Below are 16,225 nucleotides of genomic sequence, written 5' to 3' on the forward strand. Positions count from 1 at the left end.
ACGAAGAGCCTCATATGCCAGCTTTAAACCTGATAGGCAGCCAGTGCAGGGCCTTCAAGACAGGAGTGATGTGACCTCTTGAGCATTACAGTATTATTATTATTATTATTATTAGTAGTAGTAGTTTTTAGTACTATGTCTTCCAAGTGACTTCATGGGTAATAAACTCCCTTTACGTTGATCTTTATTAGTCGTATCAAAATCCACACTTATTTAATTGTGCGGCTGATCAAAGCAAAGATTCTAAAAAAAAGGGGTGCAGTAAACATGGTAATATTTGGGGAATGCGTTACAAGAAACTCCTATGATAAAAAGAACATGCACTAGCTCGTTATTTTACTAGAATTTCACATGCTGTGCTTTTTTTTTTAAGAAAAGACCGTTTTTGTGCGTGTGTGTGTTTGTGTCTGGGCTTGTCAAAAAAAAAAAAATATACACCCAATGACCTCATTGCCTCGGTTGCTGATTGGCTGAGTTGCGGCAGAACACGTGACTCGTCTTTCTGGGAATATTCCTGGAAAGAGGCGCGTGCGTTTGCTAAAAACGAAAAAAAAAAAAAAAAAAAAAAAAAAAAAAAAAAAGGTAGAAACAAAGAAAAACTCTCCAGTGATCCCGATAGAGAGCACGAGTGGACGAGGATTTCGTGTTCATATTCGGGTGCCTTTTGCAGACAGCGCTGGACTAACGCGGTTATAATAGAAGACAGGGTAGACTCGTTATATAGCATGTCTGTGGGTCTTAGCAAATTGTAGAAAAATACATGAGCGACAATAGCGACTAACAATCCGTTCAGCTGCATTTCACTGCGACCAAGCAAAGAGCTACACTTCCCTGAATCCACAAGAATCGACTGCAGTTACTAGCTATTAAACCGGGAAGTGGTTGAAGTTTAAATCAATCTATCTATCTATCTATCTATCTATCTATCTATCTATCTATCTATATCCGTTACTCGAGTTTCTGTAACTCAATGCGTTCTTCTCGTTAACACGTATAGCCCTTATTACCACACATAATTAGGGTTCACTGCTGCTATTTCACTGTTATAACCCTGAACTTGATTCCAGCGAGGAAATAAACGAATCGAATAACAGAAAGAAAGACGGGCTGCTGCATTTTCTCCTGGGTGTGAGGCGCACAAGGTGAGCATGGTTCATATTTATTTAAAAGGGGAATAAAAGCGTGCAATGTGTATACCATTTATATAGACAGGACTAATGAAATATAGGAAGGCTCAGGGATATCACAGACACGGGCTAATGGCCGCAAACGCGTGTACCTTCTATACAGCTTATACATAATGTATAGACTGCTGGTAAGTATCGCTATATGCATTCATAGCGAATTCCAATGGAGCATTCATTTGCGTAGCGTTTTGATTTTATTTAATGTTTGAAGAGCATTGTAAACATGGTCTCTAGTTGGACTGTGTGATTTTTTTTTCTAATAGAACACGTTTTGAATGCTGTATGCTATTCCAGCTACATGTCTATTAAATGGAAGGGGATACGTTAAGGTCGTTTGAGGAATCGGGTATAATTCTAGGGTTTAAACGCGGTGGTCGATAAGATGATCTGTTATTAAAAACGTAACTTTTTCAAACAGTAAGATTGTGCAAAATACACACGCAACAACATGTGTTGTTTCGTCGCCTTTCAAACGTAATATATCAGAGTTCACTGGATGTTTGATTATGTTTATATATATATATATATATATATATATATATATATATATATATATATATGTATATCTATATATATATTATATATATATTGATAGATACGATTAAGACTGAAATGACATGTTAAAACACCCAAGAAAACGCTTCCATTTTGTCTTTTTGTTTTTTGGTATGAGGGTTTATGAATTAATTAGAATGTGTAATATGGTTAGAATTATTAAAATCAAATAAAACTTTTTTTTTTTTTTGTTAAATAAATACATATATAAACACTTTTTTTTTTTTTTTTGGCTGTTGTTGTATATTTTTTTGTTTTGTTTTAAAGCGGATAGTTTCCAGTAGCGTTGTTGAAACGAGTAATAAAGTAAAAACATTAACTACAGTGATGCCTGGACCTGGTGCAAAGAAGCCATGAATACAGTATATTAACTTCGAAATGTAGTGTTTTATTACCGACTGGACTTTTCATAACTACTGTAATTCTCTTCTCTCTCTCTCTCTCTCTCTCTCTCTCTCTCTCTCTCTGTATATATATCTATATATATATATATATATATATATATATATATATATATATATATATATATACACACACACACACACACACACACATATATATATATATAGTTGAAACATGTTAAAACTGTCTTGTCTTTAATTAGATAGTGAGTATTCTATTTTAATGTTGTAAAGCAGTTGCCTGTTATAATGCTAGCCCACTAAAACAGATGGGCTCATAACCTAGTTTTTGTAAAACTAAATGTGTTCATTCTCTTCACCTAATTTTGTTGGTGTTGTAGATTTTGGATGGGGCACGTACATTGCGTCTCAAAGGTTCCGGACACTGACGCACACTCACCGGACTTACCGTACTTCAAACGGGGTGTGGATCACAGCCAAGTCCCCGACTCATCACCGCTGTCGCCGCCAGTGAATCCTGCTTGTGACCCGCTGGAGCCCGGCCCGATGATTCTGCCTAACCTGTGCGTCATCCCTGAGAAATTGCTCACTACAGCCCGCTTTAAAGACCCTAGTTTCGGCTCACCACAGAGAGAAACCACGGAAGACCTTATCAGGGTGGCCTCTGCCATGACCCACCTCGAACTGTCTGGTAAGTAACTCATTAGTTATAATAATAACAATAATAATAATAATAATAATAATAATAATAATAATAATAATAATAATGTTTGGATAATGATATTCTAAAATAAGTGTAAAATACAGAAGAAAGTGGAGCGCCAGTGCTAACATTGCTAGTCCTAACAAGTTGCGAAATGGACTTGATAAATAAAAATGTGTTTAGAATTGCTTGAAATGCGCTGGCTGCTAGCATACTGCCTTTGTGTGCATGCAGGCTGGTACTGGGGTTCAATCACAGCGGCGCAAGCCAAGGAGCTTCTAAAGGAGGCTGCAGACGGGACCTTCCTGCTGAGAGACAGCTCGAACCCAGGGTACCTGCTTACCCTCTCGGTGAAGACCAGCGTGGGACCGACCCACCTCCGCATCGAGTACTCCGAGGGGGTGTTCTGCTTCGACTCCATGGTTCTGGCCCGGCCCAGGCTGCGGCAGTTCGATGGGGTGGTGGACCTGTTACAGCACTACGCCCTCACCTGCCTGCGAGCCGCAAGTGCCCAGGAGGAGCGTGAATCTGACCCATCTTCCAAAGCCACGGTGCCACCAAAAGAGACCTCCCTTCAGCTGAAACTCACCCGCCCCCTGTATGTGGAGACCCCGAGCCTCCAGCACTTGTGCAGGGTGGCCATTAACCAGAGCTCCCGAAACAACATGGACCTGCCTCTGCCCCCCAGGCTGAAGGTCTATCTTCAAGAATACCCCTTTTACCTATAGTGATATCTAACATTGGCGCCGCCCTTGTGGACACTATAGGTTTTTTTTTAAAAACAAAAAGCAGGCTTTTAATGGCTTCTGCTTACTGTTTATCAAAAGGCATTTTAGTTTCTCTAAAGGTAGTCAGTGACTGGTGCTGCCCAGTTTATGCAACTGGCAATGTACAACGCATACTCGCTATAACACGGGTCTCAGGGGGGACACAATATGAGCGCTGTAACCAAAGAGCATTATAAATGAGGGGGGAGCGGGGGGCACGAGACACATAACACACATCTGACTAAAATACAAAACAAAATAACCCCCTCTCTATAATGCACATATAGTGAATTAAAAACGGAACTTTCCATGAGTTAACCATAACTTTCCTTTCTAACCGAGAGCCTTATAGCGAGGGAGCACTGTATTATATATGTGGACTTGTTAATTGCCACTAACTGGGTGTGAGTAGGCAGCTGGGTTACCTGCTGTAAGTATGTAACTTTAAATGCCCTGGTTTCTGATGCAGTCGACCATTACCAGCATCAGCCCGTCGACAGGAGCGTTCCCACAAATTGTCAGGATATCAACAAACAAAAGAGCGACACAAATAACAACGTTTGAGCTCTTCAGCCCTGAACGATGGATTCAGTTGAAACGTCCAGCTGTTTTATTCTCTAGTTGTTCGGTGCTGTTCGTCCGGGCCACCAGACACAGGAGGACCCTTCTTAAACACACCGGTGACACTCAGAATGCTGTATTGAACCTCTGAGAAGTGGGATTGCATGTTGTCAGGAAATAGCATATTTAAGTATAGCACTTAGGATACATTCCCCTTTAGCTAAGGCATTGCAACACCCTGCTACTCAAGAAACACTGAAAGGGGTCTTTGTGTTACTAATTCTTAACAGTTATTCAAGATTTGTGTCATATTCCAAATGCATCCCACAATCATTCTTGTGACATTCCTAATCAGGGAAGCGAAGCAGGATTTAATGTCTATTAAACGAATGCATTTACACAGTAATGTAAAAAGGAATAACAAAAACTGAAAAAGAATGCAAAAAACAATCTACATTGAATCCAAACATTTTTTTTTTTTTAAATCATATTGAGAAATAACAGACGGCTCACAAAGCTGACAAAGAGAATGCATGAAGAATCCTAAGAGAATTCATAGTCGCTGCTTCAGAATGGTTTTAGACTTTGCCCTGGCCAGAGTACAGCATGGAGCAGAATTCAAGTATATGTAACCCATTGATCTTCTAGTAAATATTTTGCCTTGTGGACCAAATTCCTTTAAAGCTCCTGATTTCCACACACTTTACAGTGGTCTCATAACCAGATTGATGAGAAGAGCATGTTCTAGACATGCAATCTAACTGGGCGGTCTGGTTTGTACTGGTCTGTACTGGTTTGTACTGGTCTGTGCTGGGCTTGTGGGAGTGGAATCATTACATCTCGTTAGTGGATCAAGAAGTGTTGTTAACACCACCATTGTGAAATGTTTTATGGGTCAAATAAAAAATATGTTTTAAAGTTCAAAACGGGTTTGTTATTCTTCAATAAAAAATGATGACTGTGCTCTTCTGGAGACCTCATACTTCCCTGGTAAAAAAACACATGGCTACACTCCTGGCAGACTACGGTGGCCCTACTCCTTTTACATTCTAATTCTGTGCCCATCTCTTTAGTATCAGTGCTGCTCGGGGCACTGAGAATGTGTGAGCTGTTTGCTGAATTGCAGTTTGAGGATGGCCAGGTTTTTCCCCCCTTTTTATCTCTTGTCTGTATCTGTGAGTCACTGGGATTACAAAACTCTTTCTAGGAAAGGAAGGGCGTTTAGTAAAAAAAAAACGCAGCAGCTGGTCTCTGACAGACCTCTACCCTGTGGAAGGCTGGCGATAGCCCTCCTTTCATTGCTTTCTGAGAAAAATAATCATCTCCAGTCCCTGGAACTGTCTGCAGCGTGTGCGTGTGCTTGTGTGTAGTGTCAGGTGGTTTTGTACTTACCTTTCTTTATAAACAAAGACCACTTTGGACTAGAATTAGCATGGTTCTTCAGTGCAATATAGCCCAGAAGCAATTTGACACCATACACTTCTCCACCGTGTGGCCTCTATAAGAATCACCAGTTAAAATGAGCTGTTGAGGTAGCAGGGTTTGGAATCCCAATGAAAATGAATGAGATTCCACTTGTATATATATATATATATATATATATATATATATATATATATATATATATATATATATATATAATATTTATAAATGTGTAATCTGCTTAGCCAGCGATGCAGAACACCAAGCAGCTGCATCAGGGCTAAATGAAAAGCAAGCAAAGAGCTTGGGGAGAAACACTATTCTCCTGGAAAGAGGATTCCTGGAAATTGTCGTAGTTTCTTCCCCTCCTCCTCCAACCGAACGACCTTGAGCTTTGCACAGAGCTTCATGAAGAAAGGGCGCTCGGCTGGGCGGTGGAAAAGCAGCTGTCCTGTTTGACAAACACTGTCTGTTTTTCTCTTGTGTGCATCAATGAGGACCCCCGCATTCACAGACATAGGCTCCCACGCGTCCAATCATTGCCGCTAATTCAAACAACAGAAAGTCATCTTTAGTTTTATTGGAATTATTAATGTTAAGTGTGGAGGGTTGTTGCACACATACTGTATAGGTGTATCTGTGTAAGGGATCTTACAATTTTTATAACAAGTGATTTAACATTTGTATGTGCCTAACGGTGAGGAAATTAACCAAGCACCCTTCATCCAAAACATCCATCCACTGGCTGTTAATCTGTAAGCATAACCATTTTCACACACATATTGGCATGATTCCCAGTGACAGGAAAACATCAATCTCTTTATTTCTATTGTATTTCAGTGAACCAATGAGACGCTGCAATTACAAAATGTGCACTGTGCTAAAACACCACAAATACCCGTCCTGACAGATTATTGATAAGACATCAGTAAAATCAAACCCTCAAACAATGAAGCTGGTACCTTTTTAAAAGACGGAATAAGGGAATAAGGATGTCAGCGGTATTGAGCAGTATTCCTGCCCTTTTATTCTTTTGCCTGATCATGTTTTATTGCAGACTTGCGATGAAACAAACACATGGGCGACACATGGAAAGTGTTGTAACCGGTCAGCTGAAAGCAGCAAGGATTTATCAGAAGTGTCCACATGGGGTAACACTGCTGCTGTCTAGCTGACTAGGAGCCATGCATGCAGGCAAGCCAATCACATAGGGAATCCCAATTCAGAGCACAAGGGGAAACCAGTTTGATTTTCAAATGACGTTGTGTGACTGAAGTTTCATGTGTAGAAATGCCGTGCAATAGGTGCTTGATCAGAGGTGTGCACCAGTATTAGGGTTAGATGGGTGGATTGTATCCTTCATGTGAATTCAGTGCAGTATGGTTAAAATTATAACAAATGCAACTGGCAGTCATGACATGTGATTGTGTTAGAAAATATGCCAAAAAATGCAGAATGCGTTTAACTTGATCCACAGAGCAGTAGCGAGCTACACAGGAAGGGTCCACCAAAGCAATACAAATATATGTTTTCCATTTTGTTTCATTATCACGACGGTAATAAAGTGTCTACTGGAAACAACAGATTATACCTAGTGTAGGAAGATAGGTCACTGCGTCAGGGGAGCAGGTTGGGTATAGATCCTAAAACAGAGTCAGCAGCAACAAACAGGTACTAATGGGCTTCTAACAAGATCCAACACATCCAACAGACACCCTAGCAGAGAGAGGGAGAGGGAGAGGGGGAGGGAGAGAGAGAGAGAGAAGGTTTCTCTTATTAGGCAGTGATTCATTGCCTCATCAGTCTGAGTTCTGCTCTCAGCTCCACAGTGGCGGTGTTTCTTTATTATTTTTTTCACTTTGTGTAGACCCCCACGAGAAAAGCATGGAGAAAAAATGACTGTGAATCAAGGTGTGTAAAGAATTTTTTTTTTTTTTTTTTTTTTTAATGGAGAGACCGGTCAAACACAGGTGTTTCTATAGTCCCTGTAGCTGTGACTGTCAGCTTCTGCCTCTTGCCGTGTTGTTTGTCCAGCCGTTCTCGGTATTCATTAGCGGGCATCACACGCCGCGATTGCCCTCGCCTGTGGGTAGTATAGTTTTCTCAGCAGTGGCTGGTGCTTTGACAGCCGGCCATCTGTTTTCCCAGAACGTTTTCTTTCTGTGAGGGGGGGAGGGGAGCACGGAGAGGATTGCGAGTGAGGGGCTATTCCTGGAAACGCGGGCAGACGAGACGATTCAGCCAGGCATCTGCTGTTATGGTTGTCTGTTTTTTTAAGGACACGTTAGGGGGGCAGGGAGCGGCTGTCCATGTGATCCTTTAAGAGATTAACACATCTACTGTATGTTTTGTTTTAATGTACTAATATGCACAGAATGCAGTTTTCATTTGATTTAATTAAAAATAACTAGAATGAGGTTACCATGTATGAGCCCTGATAAGGTTTGCAGAAAACAAAACGATGTTACAATGTTCTGGGTCCCCTTGCGCTCACGTTACCGCATCATTGCATAATTTCTCTGTCAGTCTGCGCTAACCTGGCTTGTCAGAAGAAAGGTGTGATTTTTTGGTCTAACCTGAACACAGTAATTATTGCTGTTTTTTTTTTTTTCGGTATTAATTTGACTGAGCTGTACGGAACAGCCAGTGCGTACTGCAGTAGCCTCTGTCTCTCTATCTGCTCTCTGCTTGTCTCCTGTGATATCAGTGAATCGAGTCAGGGCGGAGAGAGCAAACCAAACTGACACGCACTCAATATTGTCTTTGAATGACAATGTGTTTCTTCTTCGAATTTCGTGACAAGCAGCTACATCTAGAATGGATGGCTAATTACTTGGGTGAAGAAAAATGACAAAGAAAAGGAAATATCACCTGGACACCTGTAAATGATCAGTTTATTAATGTGATGCTAGTTAACAAAACAATTGCATCAGTTTTACCCAACATGCATTGTAGAGGAGGGCTTCTCAAACTCGGTCCTGGGGACCCCCTATAGCTGCTGGTTTTCATTCCAGCCGAGTTCTCAGTTATAACTAGACCCTTAATTGAACTGATAATTTGCTTAATTAGACCTTTTTACTTGTTTTCAGCTCTTGAACAGTCGGATTGTTCTTGTGGTTATACCACAACAAAACTGCCAAATCCGATTCTGTCCACCTGGAAGGTGAAGTTCTTCAACAGGGCTGAGGCCGGGATGTGCGACTGTATGAGGTCGAAGGGAGTGACGAACTGCACGATCCGCTGCAGCTCTGTTTTCTAGCAGTTAGAGTGTATTGAGCGCACAATTATTAAATCGGTAGAATAACCAGGGAACAGTGTACGGGTTTCTCCCCCCAAATACATCGCTGAGACTCGCACGGCGCCATTGCAGTTATGTGAATATTATCCGGGCGGAGGCTGTGACAGCAGTTGGCTGAGGGCCCCCTGGACGAGATTCAATATTGGCTTTGGAACTGCAACAAAGAAAGACACGTGTTTTCCAGGAATTGTCTACAAGCCAGCTAGGCCTGCAATATTATTAACCACTTGTCAGTCAATAGGTGGAGGCAGTGCCACCTCCACCAGGAAGCATGCTTTTCAAACAGAGACTTCTTCAAACTGCTGCAAAGGCAGCATCACGCTCTTAAAAAGGAGCACGTTTTCAAAGGGATGCGCAACACGAGGAAAGGGTTTCAGAGCGGTGTATTGTTTTATAGCGTCGCACATTCACAGATGCGTTCAAAAGTAAGAAATCAGATATGTTTGTTAAAAAACTGAAAATAAAACAGCTCCGAATGCGTCTTGGTAAACTTGTAAAGCGACAAGACAAAAGCAGTTCATTCATTCATTCATAGCGGCTTTACTGTAACTGTGTGCAGCACATTGATTTGCAGTCTTACTAAGAGGTGATCTGTAAGACCAAGTAAATAATACTGGCTAGTGATTTACTGCAACGCTTGCTGTAATTTTAGGCAAGCGTTCACGATACTGTAGCTGGACGCGCACACATATCTCAATAAGGTTATCTGCTGCCCTCTGCTGGTCGTTTCAATCCAAAGCAGCGAGCCGACACCTGACAAGATTGACAGCGCCGCTTTCTATTGGCCGAACGCTTCCAGCCGCTTAATTCCATCCGCCGAGTCCTGTAGGTGCGGTCAGTCATCCCCATGGCAACACGTTCCTCCCGGTTTGAGGCCAGGTCGGTACTGTAACGACTGCTGGCTCTCGGTAATATAACAAATAAAACAAATATAAATACAATTAATCACCGGGGAACAGGTAAGGGAGCTTTTTATCTGCAGGAATGTTATATAAGGAGCAAAATTCACGCTTATAAGCACCTTAAAACGCGCGCAAGAAATATAAACACATACAAAGAGGGCGCTGTTTTTAAACTTAAGAAAATATAATTATTGTGGTAACGTTTAAGAGGGTGTGTTTTCTCGAATAGCGCCCAGCTAATGTATTGCTATCCCGCGGTAGGACTTAGCTATGTGTCTAGTAGTTTAAATTGCGTTTTGGTGTAAGGTGTGTGGCAGTTTTGTGTATCATGAAGTATTATTTATCGCTGCGGAAAATGTTTGATTCGGTTCTGAAGGAACTGAAACGGGCTGAGCGCCGGCGTGGCTGTGCTGAAGATTGCCCTGATCGTGTTGTTAAATTGAAGAACAGACCACATCAAAACCAAGCATGTGTCTTGCTGTAGTATCTATCTATCTATCTATCTATCTATCTATCTATCTATCTGTCCAGGGTCAAAGCGAAGTTGGGTCATGCCCGTAGGGATCATGGATTTTGTAATATTTATAATGCTTATAATAATGCAGAATGGAGGTTGGCATTTCTACTCCCTTTATAGGCAGTATCTTATATTGTGCAGTGCATTTCAGAATGTGCTCAGCATGCCTCTTCACATTAAAATTATATTATGGGACACTTTGTAGTTTTCTGGTTGGTTGGACAATTATGATTAAATTCACAATGTTGAGATTGGCTAAAGGTAATGGGTGGGAGGCTGGAACGAGGAAGCAGGACTCTCTGGCCCGTGAAACTCGCCCCGTGCTGCACGCTGTTAGCCTGTGGGCTGTAGGCAATGTTTTTTGACTGACCCCAGTGTTCTAGACTCTGCTGCTGCTTCCACTAGGCTCCGTGTGTGTATTTTACAGTGGGTAGGGCCACGAGGGAGGGATTTGATCAGAACACAAAATCATGGGACTGGTTCTCCCATCTCGTGTGCAGTATAATCCTCAAACCATTTCATGTTTTCGCCTTGCATTCCTGACTTTTTGCGTTGAAGTACTTTCCAATCTGACTCCATGTCTGTACACAATCCTGTCCTGGACTGAAGGGAGAGCACTGTAATGTTGTTTTTTTTTCCTCTCTACTTTTCAAGGGCCAGTGAGATTCCACACTGATTAGTGAAAGAGAGACCATGTGGAAGTCACATGAGTGCAGAGGATGAGGTGACAACAACTGCGACCAGAGAGAAGCAACTTTACTACTGGCCTGAGACCGCCAGCGGATCAGACTGTCTTCCTTTACCCTTCAGACCCCCCGGTACAACAGGGGCGACTGCACTGAGAGCTTTACCAATTACAACAGGAACAACCACAATGAGTAGGAACTCCACCACGCCTACTGACGTCACTGGAGACGCAGCGGCTGGCTACATCTTGGTACCGTTCCTCTTCATCACTGTCATTGGGATAGCTGTTGCCGGGGTTTGTACGCAGTCCGCTTTCTTGCAAAACCACGCCTCCTCGAATCTGGGTTGGGGAGTAAAGGTTAATCTTTTTTTCTTTTCTCTTTTAAGGTGATGTACGTACAGAAGAAAAGAAGGTAAGCATTTGCCTTGCTGCTGTATAAAGCACGTCGCTGTGGGATTGGAATGAAGCACTTGAGATCTGAAACTAGCTTTTCTAGGGGTTAGGTAGCGCAGCAGGCTAGTTTTTTTTTTTTTTTTAGCTTCATATTTGCAGGTAGTCTCAGCCTAGTTTCACAATTTGTTCTGCAAACCGTGTAATATACTCCTTAACAGTATACAGATGTGGACAAAAGTTTTTGCACCCTGTAGAATAAACTAATTTTGCTTCATAAAGTTGAGTGAAACCTGCTGAACGATGTTACGTTAACACATTGCTATACATACTGCTTTGTGGTTTTCCATATACTTGTAGTTTCTTTTATTGCATGCTGTTAAATAAAATATCTAAATTATGTTCATATATATATTTTTTGTACTTTATTGTCTCAATCCCCAAATTCTAGGTGATGCAAAACATTTGGCCACAGCTGTAATGTGTTCACAGCCCTTTGTATGCATTTATTTTTTTCTCTGTAGTTCCGAGATTTAAGACCTGACTCTCATGTCCTTGCATTTGGACTCATTAGGAACCCTTCCACAGTCCGTGTGAGTTTGAGAGAACAAGTTCTACCAGCCCGCAGTTGTAGCTAGGGGCTGACACTGTTTCAATTGAAATACATCTTATTCTGCTGCGGATGGAAACCAATGAGTTTGGTTTTGGAAAGTGTGGTTTCCGTGCTGGAGGGGTTACACAGTGGCTGGGGCCCCACTGATAATTGAACCCGTGTTTGGGTTTCAGGGTAGACAGATTACGACACCAGCTGCTGCCCATGTACACCTACGACCCTTCAGAGGAGCTGGGCGAGGCGGAGCAAGAGCTGCTGTTGAGGGAAGAAGACACAAAGGTACCCGAGGGCCGGTGCAACTAACATTTCCAAAATGTGATCGAAGTCATCAGGGCAGCATCTCATCTAGAGCTGTTGGCTTCAGTGGTAGGCATGGAGCTGAAGTTTCATATGGCAATCCAGGGTGATTCCTTCCAGCTGTTGCTTACCCCTGTGGGGAACAGGCTGATCAGATCAACCCTGTATAGTTATACTTGCAAAGTCTGCTTTTAGATGTTCTCTTTGAAGTTCTAATAGGTGTATAAATTCCATCACAATCCATGACAACACAGCATGCTGGCGCCCTCTGCTGGTAGAGGCAAGGCAGGCCTGGAGTGCTGTCTGTTTTTTTACAGTCTTGTGCTGTGGGCTGGGGGCGTGGTTTAAATGAGAAATTACATTGTTTAAGCTGAGTGCTTCCCCTTGATTGCTGTAGTTGCTTGGTAACAAGCACATTTCTGAAGGCAAGTGTTTGAAAGAATGGAGCCGAGCCACAATTGAGAGATTGTGTTTTTTCAGCCAGTCGATCGGGATTAACCCAATACTCTCCACTGCTCCCAGTGTGGAAAATGCTACCATCGGTGTCCTTTATGCACTAAGCCTGTGTGTGAGGGTGTATCGCACCACACAATCACGCTGTGAAATTACTTTCCTGTCTGTGTGTTGGTAGTCATTGCGTGTAGTTTCATGATTTTATTTATTATGCAGAATCATATTTTGGTCCCAAGACTACTACCCTATGCGTAGGAGCATCATGCAAACGATTATTGTTAATTTTTTTCTAGTTTGTTTTAAATAAGGACTAGGAGACCTGGGTCCTTGAAATTGAAAATTTTGAGTTACGGCATTGGCGACTCTTCTAAAAAAAATCTCTTCAGAATGTATTCAGCAGTGCAGGGCTGGTCACAGTGTGATCCCTGGTGTATGACAGGGCTGGTTTGGGGATGGCGGGATGACATATGATTCCCTTATTACAGCCTGAGCCTTTCCACCCATCTAGAGTCTGAGCGCAGAAGAAACGGGAGCCTTGCAAGGCTGTAGGTCATGAAGGCAGAGTAGGCAAGGCTTTCAGCTGGAAAGGTAACTCGCAGCTTCTCATCTCTACTTCAAACGAAGGGATCAGGCCAGTCTGTGCTCTTTTGAAATTGCAGACTGGTTCCATAAATACACGGTCTGCCACTTTTCCTGTCACATCTTTTAACCGTTTTCGTTCAGTCAAACACCTTCTGATGAATTGGACCTCGCAGCTAAACTTAAAAACCAAAAAAAAGAAATGACCTTGATTTTAAAGGTTATCGCTAATGAAATAAATGTGAACTGTCACTCATTTCCATTTTCTATGTAGGTGCTGCAGGCTGTGATATTATATTACATTGTCCTTGGGGGTCTACTTCCATTTCTATTATAAGGAAAGCAGCTGGTTGGTAATGCTAGGACAGGCGATATTAAAAGCTTCTGGGAAATGCAAGTGTAACAGACTTGTCTGAAGTGACGGCATTCAAAGTGATGTGCTTTCTGTAACCAAAACGAGGTACAAGATGTATTTATTTTATTGATTTATTTATAACCTGCATTTCTTTCAAACACTGCACGTGTGAGGTCAACATCGACTCCTCGACAGTTAAGATTAGCTAGGAGCGCTTTTTTGTTGCAGACAAACGTTCATATGAACGCACACACACGCTTCGGGGCTTTGAATATTGAAATACTTGTATCATACTTTTTTGTCCTGATTTTAAAACATATTTGATATGCAAATTCATGGAAACCAAGAATATTTGTAATTATTTTTTACATAAAAAAACGCTATCAATTAATTATTATATGGGTTAAAATAACTCCCATTGCATAGCAGTTCGATCCATTCCTGGTTTTATTATGAGTTTAGCAAGACGCACCTCAGCATGTTACCTCCACACTGTAGCTAATCAAGCTAGTACTAAAACCTGGACAGGGTGGAAGTGCTATGCAGTAGGAGTCTGCTTTCCCTCTTTTAGCGGCTGGTCTTGTGGTTCTGTAATTCTGTGGTCTGTTTCCTGTGTAGGTGTTACAGGGCTGGGGAAGGGCTTATCAGCACCGGCGCCCCCCCTTGCAGAAGGATGTCCATGCGTGAGGCTGGGTGACTGCACCAGCACAGAGACTGGCAGACGGGCTCGGTGAATCCTGCCAGTTGAACGATTCGTTGTCTGCTGCAGTGGAGTTGCAGCACCTGTTTGAGACAGAACGATGATTTCAAATTGTTTGTTTTTTCACATGCTTTCCTTCACCCTGCCCAACTGGGAATCCATAGTTTTATATTTTTGATTCGGTCGTCCAAAATCCAGTGTTTCTCGACTCTTCAGTTTCGTACTGAAGTCGATTGCTCCTGCTATCATTATACGGTGTTCAATCCTATCCTGGCCAAAATATAACAAACTTCAAGGTATGAAATGCAAATGATTAGTTTTTTATTTAACGAGAAAAAACACATCTGTTTTTTCTTTTTTTTTACAGTATTGTTTGTTAATGTCGTTCTGTTTGTTGAAACCTTAAAAGCACTGTTTAATATCCAGGAAGTGTTAAATTATATATTCCTTCCTGTTATAGATGCTTTGTTTATATGTGTTATTATATATATATATATATATATATATATATATATATATATATATATATATATATATATATATATATAACAACAAAGCATCTATAACAGGAAGGAATATATAATTTAACACTTCCTGAATATTATTAAATTAATTGGATTTATAGTTGTTTAATTATAATCTACGGATCTAGCAGAAACATTTTGACTTTACTTTAAAGTTTATTCAAACTGCCCTGTTAGTCACACTGGAAAAGGTGGGAAAAACCCCAGTGTTTAATAATTTACTGTAACAGCACTTACTGTAGTTATGCAATAATAAGTCATTCTCGATGTCTTAATGCTTTAAGGGTTCAGATTCTTGTATCCCTGGGTTTGGTGTGCTTTCCAACCGCACATCTCTTAATGTGAACCAAAACACAAACTTGCAGCGTTGGGGTTCTTTGAGTACTACTGCATGTGCCACCGTGATGGTTTTGTAGTTCTGGAGATGTACTGCAGTTACTGTGAAAACCCTCTTTATAAGAATTCCCGTTAAAGGAGGTCAGGCTTGCTACACTGACAGCGTACGTGTCCCCGCGGCAGTTTGATTAGAGAGGGCGGAATGTTCTTTACCACGTTACCACAAGTTTGAGCTTGGGATGTGACATGTTTTGTTTTTTTTTGCACGTACCCACGGTCCCGGTTACAGATAATTTCTAATCAGCATTGAGCTGTTTGTTTCGTAGATGAATGCTACTTTGTGCAACACACTGATAACAATATTGTACCACTAGCCAGACCTTGGTTTCACAGACGATTCCTTGTGGCTGCTCAGGAAAGCATACTCTTAAGTGGTCTAGCAAAGTCAATATCTGTTCCAGCTATTGGTATATAATTTCACAGCATGCTACAAAAAAGCTTAGTTGTTATAGAAAGTCACAATGTTACTGCATCAGTTGAATTTCTGCTAATCTGGAGTGTCTGGGCTGTTCTTCACCACTAGAGGTCGCTGTGGTACAGAGATAAATTCTACCATGTATGCCTGCTAGGGACTTGCTTTTTTTTTTTTTATTATTTATTATTTTTAGTAAATTTTGATCAGTTTTAAAATCTGCTTTGTTTTTGTATTTGTTTTTCTATTTTGTATTTTGTATGGTTTTTGTATTTTGTATACTGGACCGTGAGAGTGCGCTTGAACTGCAACATTCATCAGGGTGAAGTATAACCTTTAACCTGAGTTACAGAGCTCAGTGATGAAGAGCCATAAAATGCGAGTGTAAAGTATAGAAGCCGCAGAGAATGCAGACACTTGGGTGGGTGCGACTATGTGCACACTGAAACAGCTATAATGGTGCAGCATAGCTGTGTGATCCTATTTTGTTTTGTTTAGAAAAATGTCTTTAAAAAAAAAAAAATTGTGAATGTTTCATTATTGT

The 16,225-nt window shown here is 41.3% G+C and overlaps 2 protein-coding genes across 5 annotated transcripts; both read left to right on the forward strand.

Annotated features, from left to right (window-relative positions):
* The first annotated feature begins 575 nt into the window (after positions 1 to 575).
* Positions 576 to 5,054, forward strand: LOC121300299 (suppressor of cytokine signaling 2-like). Its single transcript, XM_041228813.1, has 3 exons — positions 576 to 1,142; positions 2,485 to 2,795; positions 3,042 to 5,054. Exons 2-3 carry the CDS (start codon positions 2,492 to 2,494, stop codon positions 3,533 to 3,535), a joined length of 798 nt encoding a protein of 265 aa, XP_041084747.1. The 5' UTR covers positions 576 to 1,142; positions 2,485 to 2,491; the 3' UTR covers positions 3,536 to 5,054.
* Positions 5,055 to 7,289: 2,235 nt separating this feature from the next.
* On the forward strand, positions 7,290 to 14,836 carry LOC121300300 (small integral membrane protein 29-like). Of its 4 annotated transcripts, none has more exons than XM_041228817.1 (5): positions 7,290 to 7,468; positions 10,929 to 11,256; positions 11,349 to 11,374; positions 12,139 to 12,244; positions 13,224 to 14,836. In XM_041228817.1, the coding sequence occupies exons 2-5, from the start codon at positions 10,981 to 10,983 to the stop codon at positions 13,269 to 13,271; spliced, it is 456 nt and encodes a 151-aa protein (XP_041084751.1). In that variant the 5' UTR covers positions 7,290 to 7,468; positions 10,929 to 10,980; the 3' UTR covers positions 13,272 to 14,836. The 4 variants fall into 4 exon arrangements, with proteins under 4 accessions (XP_041084751.1, XP_041084752.1, XP_041084748.1 ...); XM_041228818.1 differs by having other exon boundaries at positions 13,201 to 13,272; XM_041228814.1 differs by having other exon boundaries at positions 7,292 to 7,468; positions 14,268 to 14,827.
* The last annotated feature ends 1,389 nt before the right edge of the window (positions 14,837 to 16,225 follow it).

Source organism: Polyodon spathula, chromosome 25 (genome assembly GCF_017654505.1).
Source record: "Polyodon spathula isolate WHYD16114869_AA chromosome 25, ASM1765450v1, whole genome shotgun sequence".
In the NCBI taxonomy this organism is placed as follows: domain Eukaryota; kingdom Metazoa; phylum Chordata; class Actinopteri; order Acipenseriformes; family Polyodontidae; genus Polyodon; species Polyodon spathula.